We start from the raw sequence: 23577 nt of genomic DNA, 5'->3' as shown, positions 1-23577 counted from the left end.
ATATATATATATATATATATATATATATATAAATGTATGTATAGATAGATAGATATGGTATAATATAGAATAAATACAATTCAGTTTACCGGTATATGCTGCTGCAACAGTGTAAGCCTTTGGTAGCTGTCTTACTGTGTGCTGGTTGGGATCGATTTGGTTTGATATTAAGTGACACATGGCCTTTGGAGTCACTAAATGTTACTCACTGAGTGAAAGTACCATTGCAAGTTTTTAATCCCTTAATTACTTCTAGGTTTTGTTTTTGTAGTGACATACACTTTCTCAACTTCTTAAATAGTTTTTTTTTTTTTTTTTTTTAATGTCTGTCTGGTTTTACATTAAACTCTTTCTACCTAGGTATCCATCAGTGGTTTTAAACTGCTGAACTTTTTTTTCTGTAATGTAATAAATGTGATCATTAGTTTGTCACTGTAGTTAATATAACCTTTGTGTTAAGATGAGGAAAAATAGGTAGATCTTAAAAGATTTAAGCTTAAGTTCATATTAATGTGTAATAGATTTAATGTGGGTCAAAGGATGAAGACAAAAACTAACATAAGAAATCCTCTTCATGAAATGTATCAGTATATCATGGCTGATTTTTGTAACGTAAAATTGTCCACAGATCTAATGGAATATTTTTCTGATGTGTCTGTACAATACGGCGTGGAAGACTCAGAACTGTATGTTTAGTTAGGTGGTTTTTTAAATAAATGTTCATAAAAATACTGACTTGTATTACATAAAGCTATACTGTAAAACATATGAAATATCATAAACCCTTGAACAACAACTGATGCCATGGCCTTTATTCACAAACTTCTGTGTGTATTTGTTTTAGGAGGGCTACGGTGTCATTGTGCTCAATCCCAATGAGAACTACTTGGAACTTGAAAAGCCGGCAAAGTCCTCACCCCTTCCTTCTCCTACTGAGTCGTCAGATGAACCTGCTGAAAAGAGGGAGCGCAAAGATGAAAAGGAAGGCAAAAAGAAGAGAGAATTTTATGAGAAATACCGTAACCCACAGAAAGAGACAGAGACTGAACGCATTCCCATACGGGTAAGTTGGAGAGTCAAGAACATATAGATGAAAAAGGATGGCAGTAAGGAAATTTGGACAGCTGTACAGCAGGAGGACTGAACCATGGATGTTCATAAAAAATCAGGCGCGATGGGTGAGATGGACAGAGTGACAGTTGTAGTATTGTAGGAGGATGTAGGAGAAGAGACATAGGTGAGAAAATGGGAGGGAGGGTGGAATTTTAGACCAAATTGTGAGCTGAGAGAAGTGGCAATAAATTGTAGGGAGGGGCTGTGGAAGTGAGTGTTGGGTAACTAGGTATGAAGGGAGGATGGAAGGCAGAGGGAGAAAGACAGGCTCTTATGTGGTCAGCCTGTGTGTGAAGAGGTTGGCCGTGATCCAGTTGCCTCTCAGTAAGCAAGTGTTAACCACATGGCCACCTCCTTCTCTCCCTCGTCCTTTTCCCCTCCCTTTTTCTCTCTCAGATGGTAAGCTGGTCAGTGAAGCTCTGGCTGTACACTCATGTTGACCGCTGGGATTATTATCTCCAAAACACACTCTCCAAACACACTGCAACATTCTTATCAGGCACACCGAATACGTACACTCTAATCATGTGCACACACTCTCACACACGGCTTGAAGCACCTAGCTCAGCCAGTTTACCTTGTGGTCAAACAAAGGAAGTGACTCTTTTTATAAGTGTAGTTTAGTTGAAAAAATATAAATTACAAACAATGGAAGCAATTACATCCTCCTCCAACACTTCTTGTGTTTTACCCCTTCCAGCAAAATATATGCAGCCAGTAAGACTTTAAAAATCAGGGAACAGATTTATCTTTTTCCCACATGATAGGATTAAATGTAAAAAACAAAAAACAAAAAGAAAAATATCGCTGTATAATTATCCACGGCTCGGTTTGCTTGATGGCAGTAATGTCACAGCAATGCCTGTATGTATATGTGTGAGAGCGTGAGTGTTTGTACATGTAAAAACGTGTGTCCATGTGTGAAAGACATGACTCACTTGTTTCTGATAAGAGTTAGGATTGCTGCGGAAGAAGCAGGCAGTTTGTGAGCTGTCAACACAGGCCCCCCGCCCCCGGCAGTACCTTTATACATACTCTAATAGGGCATAATTAGTCGCAGTGCCATCTTATTCCATCAGACTTCTTAATTCGTGAACCATTTCTTCATCATATAGCTGAGGAAGTACTTTCACACTACCTGACATGGGGGTGTCTATAAGCGATCATCAGTTCACACAAACTTAGATTTAATGTAAGGTGTCTAATCTTTAACAGATGGTTAATCATTAAGAAGCTACTTAAAGGTAAACTTGAACAATTCTTATTTCAGATTAACCCTCTTTTTTCCATGCCGATCTTTGTGTTAAGTCTTTGAAACTCTTTTACATTAGCATTGTAAACATTATTCCTATCAAGATTTCCCTAACTTCAACAGAAGCTGGAAATACTTTTCATGCCTTGATATTTGACTTAACTTACTTTCATTCTGCCACCATGGTGTATGCTGGACAAGATCATTACATTGAGATAAGAGCAATATGCTTTTTTCTTTGCTTTGCTTTCAGCCTGTCGCAAGAGCTGCATGCTAAAGTGCCACTAGAGTGCCTTTGAGATGCCACAAATTAACATCCCCTTTATTATTCCTTGCATATGTTTATTATATTATTTAGAGGTCAGATGTTTCCTTCACATGTACCAGTGAATATGACATATATTCTACCACTTAACCGTCAGGGCTGATATCAGTTTCCCTTGATGTGACAGTTCAGCCAGGCTACAAGCTCGCCATTGCTGTTTTGTTGCCCGGGCACCTGCATCAGTATCTTTCCCCAACAAATTTAGCCCTTAAGTGTTGTAAAGCTGTGCTTAACTTAAAGTAGAAATTTTAGCAGCTAAGAAACAGTGCAAGTGTTTAGATTTTGTTTTTTTTATTTAGTTTTACATCCAGCTTAGTTTGAACAGTTATGAGTTGCTTTAGTTACAAAACGTAAGTTTACAGATTGTTTGAACTGTAAAACTATAGAGTTATACCACAAAAATGAAAAAAAAAAAAGTCATCATAAAACTCTTGCCAGTTATTTTGGAACATGTCACCCCTAATCCGACAGATTGCATCAAGGGCAACTGAGGCAAATACTGCTATGACCAATCGTTTTTGTGGTGTTTGAGTTAGCCTAATACAAAATTATCCAGATTAAACACAAAAATGGGGTCAGAGTTATTAAATTATCTAGCCAAATACAATAGTATTCAGATGTTGTGATTGCAAAACTTGAGACAAAGATAATGTGTGAGCCAGATGGCTCCATGATGCCGCTTCTTGTATTTTAGCCTTTGACCAATAAGTAAGGAAGATATTTCTGTGTATAACCTCTCTATCATCATTCACACTTTCTCCTTCACTGTGTTCCTGCTCTGCCTCTCTTTATCCTAAAAAAAGCTGTCATAATCATTCACACAAAACTTAAGGACACATATGTAAAGGCACACATGCTCATAAACAAAAGGACTGATATTGTGTGCTTTGTGTGTATGTTGTGAGTGTTACTTTTAGTTCAGCTACATTGGTCTGTGTGGGTGGTGGATTAAATGAAACCTCTTTAGCAATACTGTTTTTATCTTCTTTTTTTCTATGCCCACCCTAGAAACACACACTCATCCATCTTTGTATACACTACACCTCACACTCTTAACTCCCGCTGAGCTGCTAGACCACCTGCATACAGCTATGCAGATGTATGCGTACATGTACACACACACACACAGACACACACACACACACACACTCACTGAAACTATATGGATGCATTCTCTGTAACATTAGAGAGTCCAACATTATGCAAAAACATGCCATAAGCTTGAACTCATATCTTTCTATATTATTCCCTGGAATTTTCATGTCAAATTGTACTTTTTCTTTTGATGTATGCACACACACAAATGCCCAGCAGTCCACTGATAGAGTTGAGTTGATTAATACGCTTCCTTACACACATTAATAAGCTCTAAACTGCTTTTAGGATTCTTACTTTTTAGCCCTGGGTTCATAGTGTGCAACCTCTCAACCTTATCTAATCCCTCTCCTCTCTGCTTCTCTAGATCACACAACACTGGGCCATGTTCTGGAGGGATGATGGCAGAGGAGGAGGGGGAAAAATAGGGGAGGCCAGAGAGAGGCATGGAGGGATAGAAAGTCTAATCGGAGGGATGCTGATGAGGATAGTGAAGGGAAAGGGGGTGGGGTGCACTTTCTTAGCACTTACCCATATAGAAGTTTGGGAGTTCACTTTACTCTGAATTTTAGCAGTAATCCAGTTAGCTATTTTCTGTCAGCCAAGCGGAGGAATGGCAGGAACAAAAGGCACATTCATTGGCTTAAGAAGCTTCCAAAGAGTTCACCCAAGGCTGGCTGGCTGGGATTAAGCCAGCAGGCCATGGAAAGAAGAAGGTGGAAAAAAGAGCAAAGAGGACCAAAAAACAGAGCTTTGCCTTTCTTTAAGCACCACTTCTTTTCATAAATGACTGGAATACTTTTCTCTCTGTTTTTATTAGTATGTTTTCCTTTCAGCATTGTGCATTACTTAAATCCTCAGAGAAAGATAGACAGTAAGGCCATCACTTCAGTGGGGTTTAGAAGGAACAGGTTGAGGATACTGCTTCTGTTCTCTTTCTGCTGCTACTGTATATTCAACGTCAGTGAAACTTTGAGAGGGAAGTGGCACAGTAATACCACAGTTGTGGAGCAATATTGGGGTTACGGCTGATGATATGACCAAAATCTCATATCACAATATGGCTCATTTTATATCCCGATAACAATATACATAACAATATAAAATTGTTTATGTAGTTTTGTGTCAGTCATCAGGTATTTGTCAGATGTGCTTGACAATGGCAGAAGTGATCTCTTTCCATCTGAGGGAGCTATGGATGTATGACGTTTCACAGGTAAAAACCTGTTGCAGCGTTTGTGTCTGGAGTTTATCATAACCGCTTTTGCCACCGCTTGACGCTGCTTTTCAGCTTTTGCTCGTTGATACTATTCTTTATTCTGTATTCTTTATCCTGATTCTTGCGCAAGTGAAAAAATGAGTTGTGTCGTAGTCTGTTGTTAGGACTGAGTTAGTCTGTTGTTGGTTCCACGTCGGTCTTTTTTATATCCAAACCGCATCCATGCAACAGAACTTCAGTTTTTTGTTGAAGATCTGGTGTATATCTACACATTTTCGTCTCCAGTTTTTTGCAAATAAATGAAACACAAACATCATGTCAGGCCTTGGCTTAAGCTAATCACTTTGGGATGTTACTAAGTATGTTTCTAGTAGCATCCAGTATTTAGCTTTTGTCTCTCAATGACCCATTATTCTCAACTGCGGCGGCCAGATGAGATCCTTGTATTAGTGTGTTTTGAGCAGATAACATCCATGTCCCCTTGTTCACAACATGCTGCAAAGCACTCTGGTCAGTCATGACTGTAACAGACACTAAAGCTGACCATGAAGATTATAACATGGACACACACTGACAGTTGTATCCAACATGGCACTACCATGTTTCTCTGTGTGACTCATTTTTTGTTCTTAGTCACCTTCACCCATTTGTCCCAACCTGTGGCCCACAAACAATTATACAGACAGAGTTGATTTGACCTTTGATCTACAGTCTTGCCAAGAAGTAAAGCTCAGCATTTCAAAGGACAGGTAAGAACTTGATTAACCTCTGAACTGGTGAGAAGAAAGGTCAATAACCAGGACTAGAGGGCAGCTCAGTAGCTTGCTGCAGAGAGCAAATTGGCTTGATGCCATTTTTTTGTAGTTGGGTGAGTGAACGTGGTTGTGAGTGGGCTTTGACCTGTATGCATGTGTATCTAAATTGTCATGTTTAAGACTCCCAAATCAACTGCAGTGTACCATGTTTTTACTTAATGCTTATCTCATGTTAAAATTCAGTACACTAGTAAACACATTTGACTTTTAAAAGTTTTAGTGGTGATTAGGTCTGTTGTTATTGCGTGTGAGCATTTCTGAGCATGCGCTGTGGATCGAGCATAACATCTGGTCATGCACTCGTATGTTGTTTTTGTGCTCTACCAAGGCAGAACCAGTGTAGCTGGTCTCAGATCCCTGCTCCCAATCTTCTAGTCAGGTCAACCATCAAACACATCCATCCTGCCCTCCCTCACACTTCCTCTCCCACCAAGCTCCCTGCCTCTCAACCTCTTTCTCTCTCTGCACACAACCCTGTTGTAAATACAGGCTGACCCGAATAAAGACATAGACACGAACACTCAGATACACACATACCCATATAGCCCTGAGGGTCATCTTGGAACAAACACAGCCTTGTCTGGCTGCCCGCTCTCCTTTGCCTTATGTCAATTAATGACTCGCAGTAATTTCACCTGACAATCCAGGCGGCAGCGCAAGGCTAGCCAAGATGTCACAGCGATGACCTCTCTGGCCTGCAGACGCTCTTTTCTAATAAAGACTCTCACAAACCCACAGCAACTTCCTTTGTACTTTGTTAATGAGTTATTGATTTGAAACAATGCCCTGGCAAATATTGTCAGAGCAGAGTGACCCCACCAAGGTCATGCTATTTTATTGTATACAGTCCGTGCACGCTGATCTGCACGTGGGATGACATGTACACTGTAGTTTAGCTTTTTCCTCAATCCTTCTCTCTCTCTCTGTCACTCACTCACCTTCCTCACACTGTATATCCCTCATTGCAAAGTCAAATAACACACCTACACATGCATTTCTCCCTTACGCACACACAGTTTCCTCCCTCTTGTTAGTCTTGCACACGTTTTTCACCTCATTCTCCCTTTTCTCTGTCTCTTTCTCACATCATTATATTCCCAACTCTCCATAGGTGCTATACCTGCTAATTACCCACAATGCCACAGTCATTATTTTCCCATCCCTGCCGCTAATTTGCTCCATACCTTCCTTTCCTCTGCTCTAGCAGACGCATCAGCTCTCAGACAGCTTCCAGCTCACCTCAGCTCTCTGTCTGCTGTTAAAAAAAGAGGAAGGCATGAAACAAATATGAGAGAGAAGAAACAAATAGAAAGAGATGGCAAAGGACTACACGTCCCAGCATTGATTAGAATTAAATTGCAAACAGGTGTTGTACAGGACCACTTTTTAATTGTAAGCTGAGAGACATGTACACAGTTGTGCACTAACAGACATAAAGTAATACATTCTAATAACTCCTTTGTAATTATCTACATTGCTTTTTTTTTTAAATATCTAATCATTAGGCCAAATAAAAACAGTCTTGTTCTTTGCTAAGCTGGACATAATAACGGATGTAATGATGTAACTTGTACTGAGGTTGCAGGTTGCTTTACTCAGAGCGTGGCCAGGGCAAGTAAGAGAACTCAGAGGTTGAGATACATGCCAGCCATACTCAGTAAGTTTTGTGATGAACAATCAGAATGCATTCTATCTTCTTTTTTTTTTTTTTTTTTTTTTGGTTGGTTTTTTGCTTTTGGTCGCTAAGTAGCAGAGGCTAACTAATTACCTTGAAATTTAAAAGTTGTCATTTTTTGTTGTGCATGAAGTTAAATGTATTTATTTGTCCCGAAAAATCAAATTAAAATACAGAAAGGCACAGCAGTGATGTTTTTGGTGTCTTGACATGTTTTCCTCACACTGTAATGGGATATTGTCATAAGATTTTTACTTCAGCTCACACTGTAGTGTTTATGCAAGTTTGCAATCAGCGCTGCCAAAGCAGAAGAGACTAAGCCCAATAAAGCTGAAGGCCTGTGTCCTTTAGGTAACTGAAGAGGATGACCGGAAAGGAAGATCAGGGAGGTCTGCACTAGTTGTTTTTGTTGCTGTTGCTGTTGTTAAATTCCTTGTTTACTCTGTTGATCGGATGGCGGATTTGTGTTGGCATAAATGCTGTTATTTTGGCTTCTGTGCACTCCTTCTCTCTCCTGTCTTGTCGCCATCTTTCATTACTGCGAATAAACAAAGGGCAAATATTACACTGGACAACCTCTGAGGAAACACAAATTTGCACATGCTTCAATCTTTGTGAATGTAGTGCAGTGTGTCCGTTTGCAGTAAAGGTGGACTTTGAGTGAAGTCCATGTTTTTTGATGTATTCAAGACATCCAAAGCACTAAATTGAAATATTACAGAAACTAGGCAATTGCAAAGCACATGTACCGCAGAATTATGTTTTTGTTTTTTGTTTTTTTTTTTTTTAACACAAAATCAATTTTCTGTTGATTGTCGTGGGAATTTGGCAAAAATCCTATTTATATTGAGTAATTCCCTGTAGATGTTATTGTTCAGGAATATACCCACTATTTAGTGTGTACAAAACAAAAACAGAGTAAAATTAAATAAAATGTTTTGAAAAATTTGTTGACCAGCATCCTGCACTGCAATGTACTAAGTTGTCTACTCGCTATATTTTAACACTTTAAATACTGTTTCTGTTTCATGATCTGTCCTTTGTCACAGCCATTTGTATTTCATATCATTTATTTATGTTTTTATTTACCATTAGTAACCTATAAACATCTGAAGATAGCTTGGTCCTTGGATTGTCCTTAATGTAAATTTAAACTTTATATTCTGTAAGGCACAAACAGAACACATCCTCAGATGTTCCTTGACAGTCAAGGCTGAGGCATGCGAGCAACAGGTGTGCATTTGGGATGTTTCTCTGACGGAGCTGGCAGATGCACGCACAAGTACACATAAAACATACAGACTGTGTTTGGAAATTCTGGAAAATAAATAAACTAAGCTACTGTGTGATTGCTGGTGACAGAAAGCCAGTCTCGCAGGGTGCTTTGCTCCACTTCAGCGAATTAACCCAAACAAGTAATTGCAACAATATGCTAATGTTGTTTAGATAATTCAGAGTACTGCCATGCCAAGTAGGCACAGTGTTGTCTCCTGCTGATGGTGAAAGCAAAGCATTCATGATCGTGTGTGAGGTTGGAAGACTGATTCAGGAACACACCTGCACTCTTTGACACAATGAAGGCATCAATCCTTTAATGTTTTCTGAATTTATAATCTTAACAGAGCAAAAAAAAAGGCAAAAAAAAAAAAAAAAGAATTAATTAATTAAAAAAAAAATTCAGTTTAGAATTTTCATTGGCAAAGGAAGTGATATTTTGCATATTTTGATGTATCATCAGTGTCTGCATTCTATTGATATCAGCCATCTTCAATTAATTAATTATTAAGTAGATGCCACATGGCACCTAAAGTGCTACCTACAACAGCGAACCTGCCAGGCCTTATCAGTAAAGGGTGAGTGGGGAAGAGGACAAAGGGAAAGAATGAGGAGTGTAAAGAAAAACAGAAAAAAGATAGACAAGAGAGAGAAAGAAGAAGGGAGGCAGAGTAATGAAATGAGCCCACAGATGAAGGATGACGTAGTGAAGGAGAAAGGAGGGAGACTTCAAAGGACTTTGATGTCACAGCCTTTTAGACAGACACCTTGGCCTCAGCCAGCCACTCCACACATGTCGAAAACATCACACACACACACACACACACACACAAGCAAATGTACTGAACCGATGGCAGAAGGGCAGGGCAGAGCGAAGTTGCCTGCTCTTGCATCACACTCTATGAACTGAGGTTGGTGCTGACACTACAACCCCCCTCATGCTAATCTAGCACAAACACAAACACTCTGACAGGTTAATTTACCTCTAGACAAGCACTGCAACAAAAATACACATCAGCACATCATCAAATTGTGTGAGCACACACTGAGTTGTACACACAGATGCAGGAAAGCAAAAACATTTAATCAAATCACAGGCAGTCTTACTTTCTTCTGAAAGTAAAGTTTAAAAAACAGATTATCTAACATGTGCATGCATTCTTAACTTTTTTCTCAATTATCACCTTTAAGATAGTGAAAGTTAAAGTAATTATCTTTCTCTCATAATGGATTGTCTTATTAAAATGCAATCACATTTATGGAAACTCACAGGACAGTCTCTTAAGACACATCCTTTGTCCTTTACCTTATATAGCTAATTATTTGTTTTGAGTCACATTGAACAGTTTGACACTCAATTAACAAATGTGTCTCCATTCTCCATAGGCCATGTGTTTGTTTATTTTGAGATATTATTTTTACATGCATAGTTATGCTAATTAGGAAAAGTTTGTGTATTTGTGTGTGTTATGTGTGCATAAAGACCATGTCTGCATCCAGCACGACTACAATATGAAATAGTGTTGCTTTGGAGGATGCAGGTGTTCCTAGTCAACAATGCTCCGTGTGAAGAGCATCCTCTTGCGGGTATGCATTGTTGATTTCTATTGTCAACCAGACAGTTTGATAGGAAATCAAAGCCTACAATCAATGTCACAAGTTCATTAACGGTTGCCCTTTTCTGGCCTGTACTTTTACTATTGTTCTTTGCAGCCCTGGATAAGCACTTACATCTCAGGTTAATTAAACAGGTCTTCCAGTAATGTGAACCTGCAGGCATATGTGACTGTATTCACACAGGTCCGAGTTTTGTAGTGGTGTGCAAATGCGCAACACTGTTTTCAATGTGTATGTTTTTGTGTCCTGTCTGTTGTCTTCCTTTTTTTTTTTTGACCTCTGTTAGTGTCATCCCATTATGCCTCTACTGGTGTTTAAATGGGGCATTGATTCAGGAGCAGGGTACAAATTAAGATTTAAATGTTACGTCATCCTGCCTATTGAGTTTTACATTCAGGGCATTTGCAATATGCAAGACTTATTGATCTGGTAAAGTGTGGCTCTTTGTTGAAATTACCTCAGGCTAACACCACTTTTTTGTTTTTCCTTTTTTGGGTGGCCCTAGGGTTTTTGTTTTGATGCTGTAGCGTTAAAGCATCAATAGAGTTATTAAACTCTATTGATGTTTCATCCGAATTTGTGGGACATGCCTTAAATGTTTTTTTTTTTTTTTTAGTTGCTTACCTGAGTTTATTGGTAGTCTTCAAACATAAGTTTCTTTGAAATTTCTTTATTATGGATTTGACTTTTTCATTTTCTTCTTTGTGTTGCAGGAAAATGCTTCTTCTGAGGAACATGTGCTCTACGTATGGGAACACTTTGTGTCCAAAGCCGCAGCGAAGAATGTCTTCATTATGGCCCACAGCTATGGAGGGTTGTCTTTTGTAGAACTGGTGAGTGTTGAAGCTTTTCTTCTTACCTGTCATCTAAAAAAATAAAAACAAAGCACAACACCTGCGTACACACATAGTTGTTAGGGGTGGGACTTTACTTTGTTGATTACAGTTAATTAGAGAACAATTAACACATTAAAAACTGAACACATTTAATTGCAGAATATTTGTCAGTGCACAGTTTCCTGGTACACCGATTACACTGATGCACACAATAGACCTCCATCCCTAACTTAGCAACTTTAGCTCTATATTTAGCCATTTTCAGATCCTTTTAGTGAGTTTATTTCAAGAAAAAGCAACTCTAAACATGTGTAGCAACGTCTTTGGTGATGTTGGAGTCTTATAGTGTGTAATGTAAAAGAATATGTAGTTTACTCTCCATTAGCATCAGCAGGTTATGCTTTTTTATTTTACTGTTTTACAAGTGAATACATTTTCCATTGTAAATGTAGCTTAAGTTTGAGTTTGTTTTTTTTTATTTAGTCATCCACTAAAATCCATTTGAATTTAATATATAAAAAAAAACATTTGGTAGGCAAATAATTATTCAATTCAAATGTGAATTACTGAGATGAAATTATATGTGTGTGTGTGCGTGTGTTTGTGTATTTATACTATAGTCAGTGATATTTCTAATGACAACTGGTGCACACATGTATACGCACACGTAGTTCAGCGAGTTAAATCACTGTAATGTCACTCTGTTACAGGAATTCACCATTTCAATGCATTAATCAACTGATTCAGATCAGCTGGCTTTTGACAGGTGAATGTGAGAAACACGCTGTAGCTTGACAGTGGTTGTTTAGCATAGAAAAGTACATCAAGGCCAACATGAAATAGTTCCTATACTTTAGCATATTAAGTAAGTGTTGTAAAAAGAAATAAAAATTGGTTATGAAGTGTTTATTATGCTGGACCATAATATAAGTGGATTAAACAACTCAGATCCGTTCAATAGATGGTTATAAAGCGCTGCACATTGTGGTGTGTATATATGTTTATATATATATATATATATATATATATATATATATATATATATATATATATATATATATATATATATATATGTGTGTGTGTGTATATATATATATTGAACACAGCATTGTGGATTCAGCAAAAAAGCAAAAGAAGATTAAAAGAGAAAAAGGAACAAAACAGTAGTCATCGTAACATCGTGCTTTTGGACAGGGGAGGGGCATGCAGCAGCACCTGCTGCTCATTCACAAGAGTAAATTATACATGCTTTCATGTCAGTCTCTGGATGTCTAAAAGTAACGCCAGTAAAACTGACTACTTCTGTCACTAGTCACTTTTTGAAGAAGAACACAGAGTTTTAAGGTCAAATATAGACTAGAGGGGTCTGAAAACTCACTAAATCTAAAGGCAAATTTACTATGTTAGCAACACTGTGTTAGTGGAGCTACGATGTGTGTGTCCGTGTGATCGGTGTACAAGGAAATCTTACACTGACAAGTTTTTCACATTATTCAGAATGGAAACGGTGGTCTATGGAAAATAAAATGTACTTACTTTAAATGAGAAAGTGCTGCTTCTGTAAACAGTGTGGCTCATTCATGTCCTTGAGCACTGTTTACCTCTTCTGCACATCAAGAAAAGAAAGAAAGGAGGGAAATGCAGAGGGCTGAATAAAGAAATGAAAGGATGAATATAACATTTGTGTTTCTGTTAAACCATATCTTTTGCACAGCTTGTATTTCTTTCAGCCTTAAGACAGACAATGGCTAAGTCTAACTGGTGAGAGGGAAGTAGATTTGACAGAATTAATGGTGCACAGGGGACTTTGAAAGTAAAACTTTGGCCACTTTCTTGGCTTTATAAGCCTACCCTTTAGCTAAAAGGGTCTCCTGTGTGTTATATGAAGGCCTCTGTGGTTGATATATTTTCTTTAACTCTTTATTTCATCCTAATGTCTCAATGGACTCTACATCACCAGTTACCTACTGTAGTAACAGTGCTTCTGCATGTTGTTAGACAGTGGTATTTTATTTTTCTGTCTGTTTTATTTTATCTTGGTAAATATTAGGGATGCGTATGTCAGCACTAGTTTACTGCTGCTACTCATTTCATTGTCCATTGTAACGCATACACACTATTTACATATATTAAACCTCCTGCCTGATACTATGCACTTTTTATTGTTCTGCCAAAGCAGCTATGAGCTCTTTGCATGACTTCTGAATGCATGTTGGTAATAGGTGCCAGTACCAGAAGATTCCTGAAGTTCCTGAAGTTCAGGTTGTAAGATAAGAGTTAAAAAAAATATATCAACCACAGAGGCCTTTATATAATGCACAGAAGACCCTTTAAATGAACCCAGCTTACATCCAGTACATGATTGATAAAAAATTTAGTCCCCAAGCCAACTGCTTCAACTATTTGTTATGTTGCTTATGCTGCTAATAATATGAGCGAGTGTAGCAGTCATACGGCCCAGTACATCAGACTGCTGCCACAGGTTTGCCTTCTGTCCTCATGCACAGATGAACAATCCAAATAACCTCAGCTTTCCGTATTGTGTGAAGGGACATAAAAAAAAAAACCCTGAAAAAGAAAGAGAAAGAAAGAAAAATGTTATAGAGTTATAGATCAGTCTAGAAAATAGGCATGTGGCATGGCCCCATAATTCAGTTTTGCTTGTATCCCATCCTTGGATTACTTTTGTGACACAAATCATCATAGTCACATCACCTGTTATTTGTTTTAATGCGGCTCAGTTTAATTAAAAAAAACAATCCAACACTAGCTGGGCCATGACTTGAACATAATGATTTATTTTTAAACTGCGTAAATTCAATACACTACTGTTTTTGTAGATATATATGTTGTGGATATATTGTTAATGTTTTGCTCATGTGCTGTTTCTTCAAAAGATCTACATTGTTTTAGCTTGGCTAACCAAAACATTGTGTTATTTGCATTTGAAAGCCTCTTTGTGATTTGAGAACTGGACATGTGTAATATACTGGTTTATTTAAATATAGAGGATCTACTGCTATTAACACCACATCACATATTATGTGGGACATATCTCCTCACTGTAAAGGAAGACATCAGCAGCACAATGAGTGTGTGGATCATGGTAAATTAAAAGTGGGGGACTTGTCCTACAGAAATCTTTGCTTTCTTTTTCTTCCACCCCCCCCTTCCTTCCAACATGTATTTTGTAATTTTAATTTGACTGCTAAATATTCATGCAGTGTTTTGTCCGTGAAAGCTTTGCAATCTCCTGGGTTTTCTCACATTGTGACGAAGACCAGTTGTTCTCTCTGTTTGTATCTTTCTGCGTTTACTTCAGTGAGACTCTTTCTCTCTTTCTGTGTTTGTGTGCATGTGCAGTGGCCTCAGTAAGTCTGTTTTCTTTTATGTGATGTCCTTGTCATATGAAAAACATTTTGCATACATGCATATACAGTATATGCATACATAAAGATGTAGCATGTTAGTAATATGCAGGAAAACAACATAAAGGAACATGTCTGTATTCATTCTGAGAGACAAGATCTTCAAATATGCCCTCGCTAAGTTTTTCTTGAGGCCATCCTGTTTTTTTGTGCTGGCAGGTGTCAACAATACTCCACCTATCTATCTTAACAAAAAGACAAAGCATTTCTAAATTTATGGTTTTAATTTCTTACCTTCATCTTGATTAAACTATTGTTTGAATTATTTTTGTAAATGTATCCTAGTTTTTGATCTTAATTTGGGAGAAAGTAAGTTAGATATATCTACAGTATGCTCAGAGCAATATTCTGCTCTGGCAAGTTTCAGTTTTTATCCAGTCGCACTCGCATTCCTCCATCCTTACAAACGGGTACACTACAGAGTAACTTGCTCAAACACGTGACCACTTCACATTTATTTATCTATATTGTTGCCTACTCAGTTTACCTTTGGCATAAACAGTCCCATGCCCAGACAACCACACTCATATACATACCCATACACACAGTTGGCTTAATTGAGGGGAAATTGGCCCGGTGGGATAGGATAGGAGGTGTGTGCATGAGCACACAAGTCACAAGTATAGCCTTGCTGGATGAACCATTTGACACATGAGAAGACCCAGAGAAAACAAGCTGTCTCTGGGTTAATTACTACTCCCCTTTGCAGTTAATAAATACATTTCTGATCAAGCACATCAAAAAGGCCCAACATTAATTTCTCTTGCTTGCTCCCCTTTCTGCAGAGCATGTTAGCTTCTGTTTAGAGTGCTCAAGTGTTTCAATGCAATTTGATTCTTTTAAAACACTTCATAGTATGTACTGGCCAATTATAGATACATCAAAGAGTAACTAGCTGTCTTTGAATAAGAGCGCAAAAGAGAAACCGACTAACAATGCAAGGGAAGGTTGCTTGCTTTTTCTCCACTTTTCCTTCTTTTTTACACATCATTTTTAAGCAATCACAGAACTCATCCATCCATCTCTGTCCACTCTTCTTCCTCTCTGTATTTTTTCCTCAGAGGCTCTGGTCTCCTCTGACATCTGCTTTCATGCTTGGCCAGGCTGTTCCTTCTTGCTGCTTCTTCTCAGCTCTCTCAGCTGTACAGTTTGAAAGGAACATGGATCATCTTCCCACTTCAGTTTTTAGCCCAGCACGTCTATGGCCCTTACAAAGTATAAGAAATTATTCCCCTACTGTGGAATGTCTTTCTTTCTGTTTTCCTTAATTTTATACATGCAACAGCACACACATATATTAAATTAAATTCTTGATTAAGTTTCAGGTCCATATTATACACTTGTCTCCTAAAGACAAAACTCACAATCCACAACAGAGAGGAAAATTCACACTGAGGCCCCAGCATCCATCTCTCCCGCTACACAGCTTGTCTTTTCTTTCTTCACTGCTGAGAGTTAGGGGGTGGACATGTAAGTGGTAGTGGTTGTGTTAAGGAAGGGTTGTCTAACCTTTTACGGCCTTACTGCTCTCTGAGTGAAAAAGAATCACTCTTTTTGGATCGGAGTGAGCTGCATTATATAAGATCTTATGTAAGAATGCATCTGTCTCCCAGTGCACAAATGTGTGGGTGCCAACCAGACAAGCAGCGAGCCATCACATCCCCTCAAAAACATAGGTACAGACTTTAAGTTCTGTGTATGAAGATACATAACATGTACACTTTACACTCTTGCTGAAAAGCTGTCTGCACACTGTTTCTTGCCATCTGTTTCAGTTTATAATGAATACCCACAGTCTTTTCTCTACTGTCCTTGGTTTTGCTTGTGTAAGTGTAATTGTGTTGTGGCAGGTGTCAGTTGTGGGAAGAGATGATTAAGGTGAGACAGCTTTATATATATATGGAGGTTTATTTCCATTCCTACCATTGTTTGCATAATCATGCTTAATTATATTTTGTTTCTTTAAAATTCTCAAGTGTGGGATGCTTTCCAAACAAGGTCATTGTCATTTCCATGTGTAATACAACTGTTTGATTTAAACTTTGTTTACAAAGGCATTCTTAAGTTTTTGCATTACTTTGTTGTCAAATGTACCAAGACCTTTCTTCTACATTATTTAGTGTTGGGCTCTGTTTTATTTCTTGTTTCTTGTCCTTGTTTTCTTTGTCCTCCTAATTCCCCCTCTCCCACTTGTGTTGACCCTCAGGCCAGGGTTGGCGCTTCTGTGCCCTCTGTGCAGTACTCCTGGTCTGGCGGAAATCTGTAAAGCTCTATGCCTGGCATTGCAACAGGCTAGTGAGCACACGGTGCTGTGAAAACAACTCTTTTCCCAGCTGTCATCTGTTTTACACCATGCCTCTTTAAAATCACACTCACACACACACACACACACACGCAATGCATCTACATATGGGATCTAGATGTCTAAAAATGCTGCTAGTGAATATCTTACATTCTTTCAGTTTGTTGATTTCTTTTAAAACTTAATCATAATCCAGTGAATGAATATAACTGAATTGTGGAATATCTTAGCGCTTAGTATGCAGCACAGTAGCAGAGTGGCTTGCATTGTCTTCAATGTTCCCATCATCACATTTCACTTTAGATTTTATACATTTTTGTTTAATTTCCTCTCATGTTGGTATTCCTACACACAGCCACCTGGTACTTCAAAAATCTCAAAATTTGAAAATTTGTGACTTTTCTTTCAGTCATACTCCTTTATCCACTGGTATTTTTCAGCATGTCATTGCCATATGCATCCAAAACTGTGCTGGATTCTGCTTCTGTATGACATATTTGTCATAGAGTTAGTACACTAAGCTGTCTTTGCATGATAATCAGGTTATCTGTTACAAGTGTGCTCACTTCTTGTCAGTGGACTTGGTTTGTGTGCATGTGTGACACAGCTAGTGATCAGGAACATTAACACTGCTCATCGCTTCTCTTATCGCTGGAAAAAGGATCTCTTTACATAATGTGACAATCCTATTCAAAAGTTTTATGTTTTAATGAGAATTTGACAGATTTCCTATGTAATTTCAGACCTCTGGAACTCACTGCCCTTCGGTTTCCTATTTTCACATCCTAATTGTCATGCTTAGAATTGCATATGCACCCTTATTAATTTTTGGTAGCCTATTCTTTTTATGTATTTATGGTAACAGAATAATTCTATATTGTGTGAAATTTACCTCCTTTTTTGGAATCTGTCATTTTGCCTAACTTTGATTCGACATGTCATGTTAAAACAATCGTGTCGTTTGTGTTAGCCTTAATATCTCACCTGTTAAATGATCAGTAACTGGATGAAATAATTAAATGCTGTATTTTTCAAGTCTCAATTTGCTTGTAAATTTTTGGGATTCTGAAATATTCTTAACGAATAAGAAACCTTGACTGATTCATGGATAGATGTATTATCCATTGATATTTGGCAAATGCAGCACAATAGTATTTGTGTTTTGCTGCTTTTATCGAAAAATAAAATGGATGTTCTTTTCAGATGATCTAAATTCCAAACAAAGAACAAACTCATTATGTTACTAAAATGTCAGCATATTATTGAAACAGCGTCAAATTAGGTCCAGCATTTATATTTATTAAAAATACAGTGCCTTATGGTGCCCTCACCTAAGGTCATTGCTATCCAAACAGAAATCACTTAAATTTGTTAACAAAATTTCTACTTTCAAGTTGTGCATATGAAGCCTCTGAAGACCTCTTCCACTACTGCAGTATGCTTTTCTTATACGTCTTTGAAACTCTAAGGGCCGTCCTGTCTTTGCTTCTGGAAGGGACGATGAGCAGTTTTGTTTTTATCTCAAGGTTCTCCTTAGCTGGCGGGCTTACAAGCAGTTGTAGTGCAGTTTCCTCTGTATGTCTGGCCTCATGGCTTATATGTGTGTGTGTGGGTGTGTGTGTGTCTCCAAGTGTGCGCACACATATTGCGTGTGTCTGTATTTGCTTGATTATGTGTATACGTGTTTTTGTATACATGCATGTATATACAGATTCACACATTTGTGTCAGCCCAAGTCTGGAGAAGCCTGTATCATCCATGGCAGAACAGCTTGGTGGAGAGCAGCTATCAGAGCCATGTTAGGGGAACAGAGAAGGAGAGGGTGAGAGGCAATGATAAATGGCTGGGGCACACTAGCAGAAATTAGTGGAGCCATATGCAAAGCAGTGGCGTTTTGTTTGATGTGAAACAAAAGGACCGCCATGACAAAAGTGCCTTCCAGCCTGCACAGCAGGATGGCAGCCCTCAGGACATACGCTATCATCACAAAGTGTGTATATGCTTTGGTGTACACTCATCCATGCATTTACACTGTACCACATGCATGGTCCTGTATTTTTTTTTTTTTTTTTACCCCTGTCTGAATTATGTGTATTATCTCTTTTTGCATTTTTGTGCTTTGCTAGTAATGACACACAATGCCTGGCCCTTTGTACACCATGAGAAGACACGGTTTCCTCCGCAGTACAGCTACAGCATATTTGCTCTATTAAGCGGATGAAATATAGCCGTCTAATTTATTTGTGAATGCATAGGATCTTAGAGAGCAGCTCTCCTCTTAATATAAGGATGTAAATTAAACTGTTTAAATGTCACGGCTATCAGGCTGATTTGATTTGAATTGATTTGCTTGTTTCTGGGAAAAAAAGGACCCCCCCCCAACCTTAGATGCACTGGCTGCCACAGATAGACCAAGGTCTTTCTTTCCACCTCAACAACACATTGTAGAGCTTCTGAATTCTTCTATGTGCTGTGATTATGTACAAATGGCCTTCATTTGCCATCCATTTCAAAGCTGTAATGCTGCATTGTGACTGGAGGCAGATGACGCAGACCAAATTACAGCGGGTTTGCTGCCTGAAAAGGATACTTGCACAAAAGGCTTTGTGAAGTATTCCCTTCAATACGTCACCATTATTCTCACCTTTGTTGGTGTTTCTTTCTATGTTTCAGGAGCATATTTGGTTTCTAGATTGCATTTTTGCTGTTAGATAGGAGTGGTGGATTAAAAATAGTTAACCCATCTGCAGTCTTTCTTGTGCTACTACTTCAGCACTAGAACAAATAGAATCAGTGTATGATTCTTCTTTAGTTATTTGCAACTGTGCTCTTGTCTTCATCAATTATTTGTCATTTGCACAGTAGCAAAATTATCTCAGAACCTGAACACCATCTAATGATCATTACATACTGACACACACACACACACACACACACACACACATATATATATATATATATACACTACTCACAAAAAGTTAGGGATATTTGGCTTTCAGGTGAAATTTATGGAAAATGCAATATGTTCATGCTACAGTGAAATAATATCATAAAAGTAAGACATTTAAGTAGAAGGATGCACTACTGATTTCCTCATCTCAAAAAATTCATTCAACACAAAAGGTAACAACAATGGTAGTTACACCACAACAAAAAATTTGAACGTCTCAATATCTCGTCATACAGCTTGACAACGACGTCTCATGCTGTTCACAAGGCAACTTATTGCCTGCTGAGGCATGGCATCCCACTCTTCTTGAAGGGCAGCCCTCAGGTCATTGAGGTTCTGGGGTGCAGGGTCTCGAGCCTCTACACGACGGCTCAGCTGATCCCACAGGTTTTCAATGGGATTCAGGTCTGGAGAGAGTGCAGGCCATTCCATTTGAGGTACACCAGTCTCCAACAGCCGTTCCCTGATGATGCGGCCTCTGAGCAGGAACATTGTCGTCCATGAAGATGAAATTAGGCCTGTGCTGTTCATGTAGGGGCACAATCACTGGATTAATGATGTTATTCAGGTAGTATGGGCTTGTCACTGTACCATTCACAAAGTGTAGGGCAGTTCTGTACTAAGTGGACACCCCTGCCCACACTGTAACACCGCCACCACCAAAAGATCGCCTGGTGACAACAGTGGCTGATGCATAGCGCTCTCCCTGACGTCTCCAACATCGTTGCCGGCCATCATTTCTGCTCAGTGTGAATCGACTTTCATCAGAGAACAGCACTGAGGCCCACTGGTTCCTTGTCCAGCGCAAATGCTCCCTGGCCCATGCAAGACGATGATGCCTGTACCTGATGGTGTGGTCAGGTACCCGTGCAGGTCGTCTAGAACGCAGACCACGCTGATGTAAACGGTTTCGAATGGTCTGACGTGACACTTGGGTGCCTCTCACCTCTCTTAAACGTGCCTGGAGTTGAGTGGCATTCATCATCCGCTTTCTCAGGGCAGTGTTCACAATGTAGCGGTCATCAGCACGGGATGTGGCCAAAGGACGTCCACTTCTAGGCCTTTCTGTGACTCTTCCAGTCTCTCGATATCTCTGCTGATGACACTCTGTGACACTCCAAGCTCAGTGGCCACTTCTGTCTGAGAACGTCCTGTTTGAAGCATCGCAATGGCAAGGGACTGTTGTTCCATTGTTAGGTGTCGTCTTGGTCTCATGATGTCAAAATGTGAACAGCATGATGAGGACAACTGTTTAAACACCAGCTCTAATTGAACCAGGACATTTATTGGTCAATTCAAGGATCACACACCTGCAGTACACACAATGGGTACAATGTGGGTACAATGTGTGTGTATATATATATATATATATACACACATATATATATATATATATATATATGTATATGTGTGTATATATATACATATATATATATATATATATATATATGTATATGTGTGTGTATATATATACATATATATATATATATGTATATGTGTATATATACATATATATATATATATATATATATATATATATATATATATATATATATATATATATATATATATATATATATATATATATATATATTATCTATCTTATCTTTTATTTGTCATCACGCAGTTTTGTTTTGTTTTGGGTTTTTTTTCGTTTTTTATTTTGGTAGTGAAGTAGCAGAAGCTAGTGGGTTACCTTGCAATTTGTAAGTTGTCATTTTTGGTTGTGCATAAAGTTAAGTAAATTCAGATTATGAAATTAGAATACAAAAAGATACAGCATTTATGTTTTTGGTGTCTTAACATGTTTTTCCTAACACTTAACTTTCTGTTTAGTATCCCCATACTGGTCATCACTCCTTGCTTTAAAGGGTATCTGAGTTTTTCCTAAGAGCCAAAGGAAAGTCAAAGTGTGCTTTCAGATATTTGAAAATCTTGTAGAATGTACAGTTTTTGTCTTGTTTTGATCATATTTTTTTTATAGCACACTTAACAATAAGAGGCAGGCTACAATGCTACAAATCAAGTCTTTACTTCTTTCTTACTTTGTGATTTCCATCATTAACATCCTTCTTTCTCTATTTTTTTTATATTTTCCTTCCTTTTTGTGTTTTTCTTGTTTCTTGTTTTGTGAATATCTAACTTTTCTCAGTTTTTATGTTGGTTTGATTACATAATTTTGTCATTTTGCTATAGACAGTGCTTGTAGACACTAAACTTAATAGTTTCCTCATTTTCACAGCACTTCTTATTGGCCTGTGATAGCCTCACGCTCGATATGAATTTCAGACTCTAGTTTATTGGAATATATTCCAACATTAAAGATCAACTACCCATTTATAATGGTTTATCTAGTCCTTGGCCAAGCAAGCTTTCACCAGGTCCAAACTGGTACACACTCTTCTCTTGTTTTCAAAACACAAAGGCCTTAGGTGGTGATGAAATTGAAAATCATTACATTTCAAATACGAGTTATTGAGGTGAATGTTTTCTCCCCTTTTTCTTCATACCTTACCACCCACCAACCTGTCCAGTGATAAGGATTTTCAAAATCCATCTGTCCTCAGTGTTTCTTTCTACAAATACAGTCTAATCTCTCTTGTTCTACTCCACCCACTTTCTGCCCTACCTCTTAAAAACAGGGCTTTATTTGCCTTTTTGTGATATAAGACACCAAGCTAGATGAAGTTCATTTGAGTTCAGTTAAATCTTGTGGGATTCATCATTACATATTTACTGGTTGAGGCTGATCTTGCTGTAAGGTTCTACCCTTGTCCCATTGATCTAGTGCGCATGTTCACTCCCGAGGTTACAGGACGTGCTTCCATTTGCATAAGGCCCTGGGCAAGGTTCTTTCCACCATTGATTGGCCTGTCCATGAGCGCCCCGTGCCTTCTCACATTGATCACTTTGTTTTTTCCCGGAGACAGTGCTACTCAGAGTTCAGCTGCAGCTCTGGCATATCAGACCTGCCGGAGGTAGAGACAGCAACTGACAGAGAGGGAGAGAGCGAGAGAGAAAGGGAATATAAAAAGAGGGGCAAGTAGGAGTCACTACAGACAGATGAAAAACTTTGCAGCCAATATCATGATTTTGCATGCTTTATCTTTCAAGTTTGAAAAGTAGACAATTTCCCCCCACCCCACTCTGATAATTCAACCTATGTCTCAATCCATAAATACCTTCCTGAATGCAAATTTCAGATCTGATTTCTAATCAAATATATACTACATACTGTACAGGTAACATTTCAAAAATACCTTAATAACTGTTTCATTTGAACAGCCCTGCTTTTTTCCTGTTCATCTTATTTGTTTTTCTTCATCTTACATCTTAAGATCTACCTGTTTCAGGTTGCTGCAGACTACTGTCCAGTGTTTTTTTCTTTTGACTGATTATTATCTGCCCTTAAGACATGTCTTTTCTTTAACAAATTCACTTGATAATTTTGTCCTGTTTCTTTTAGTTTTAATTTGACAATATTTTAATTTGATATTATGTTATTTATTTTAAAAAATCATTTTTAACTTCATTTATTTATTTCCCTAATCATAAACAATATGCACCATGTGTATGGTGTTATGTGCCTAAAATAGTATGGACCATAGACAATTTTTAATACCTTTCTTATTTTTATGTTGTCATATTTTTTGGTTATTTTACTGAAAGTTTGAT

General features: G+C 38.1%; 1 protein-coding gene across 1 annotated transcript in view; it reads left to right on the top strand.

Annotated features, from left to right (window-relative positions):
• The window catches only part of arb2a (ARB2 cotranscriptional regulator A), a 157442-nt gene that overhangs the window by 62533 nt on the left and 71332 nt on the right, over window positions 1–23577 (top strand). The window contains exons 7-8 of the mRNA XM_079251959.1: window positions 845–1063; window positions 11100–11219. Coding sequence (XP_079108085.1) covers window positions 845–1063; window positions 11100–11219 — 339 coding nt within the window. The remainder of the gene's footprint in view (window positions 1–844; window positions 1064–11099; window positions 11220–23577) is intronic.

This window comes from Telmatherina bonti, assembly GCF_933228915.1.
Source record: "Telmatherina bonti genome assembly, chromosome: 13".
NCBI lineage: Eukaryota > Metazoa > Chordata > Actinopteri > Atheriniformes > Telmatherinidae > Telmatherina > Telmatherina bonti.
The sequence above is the reverse complement of the archived record's forward strand: the minus strand, read 5'-3'. Positions and strand labels throughout refer to the sequence as shown.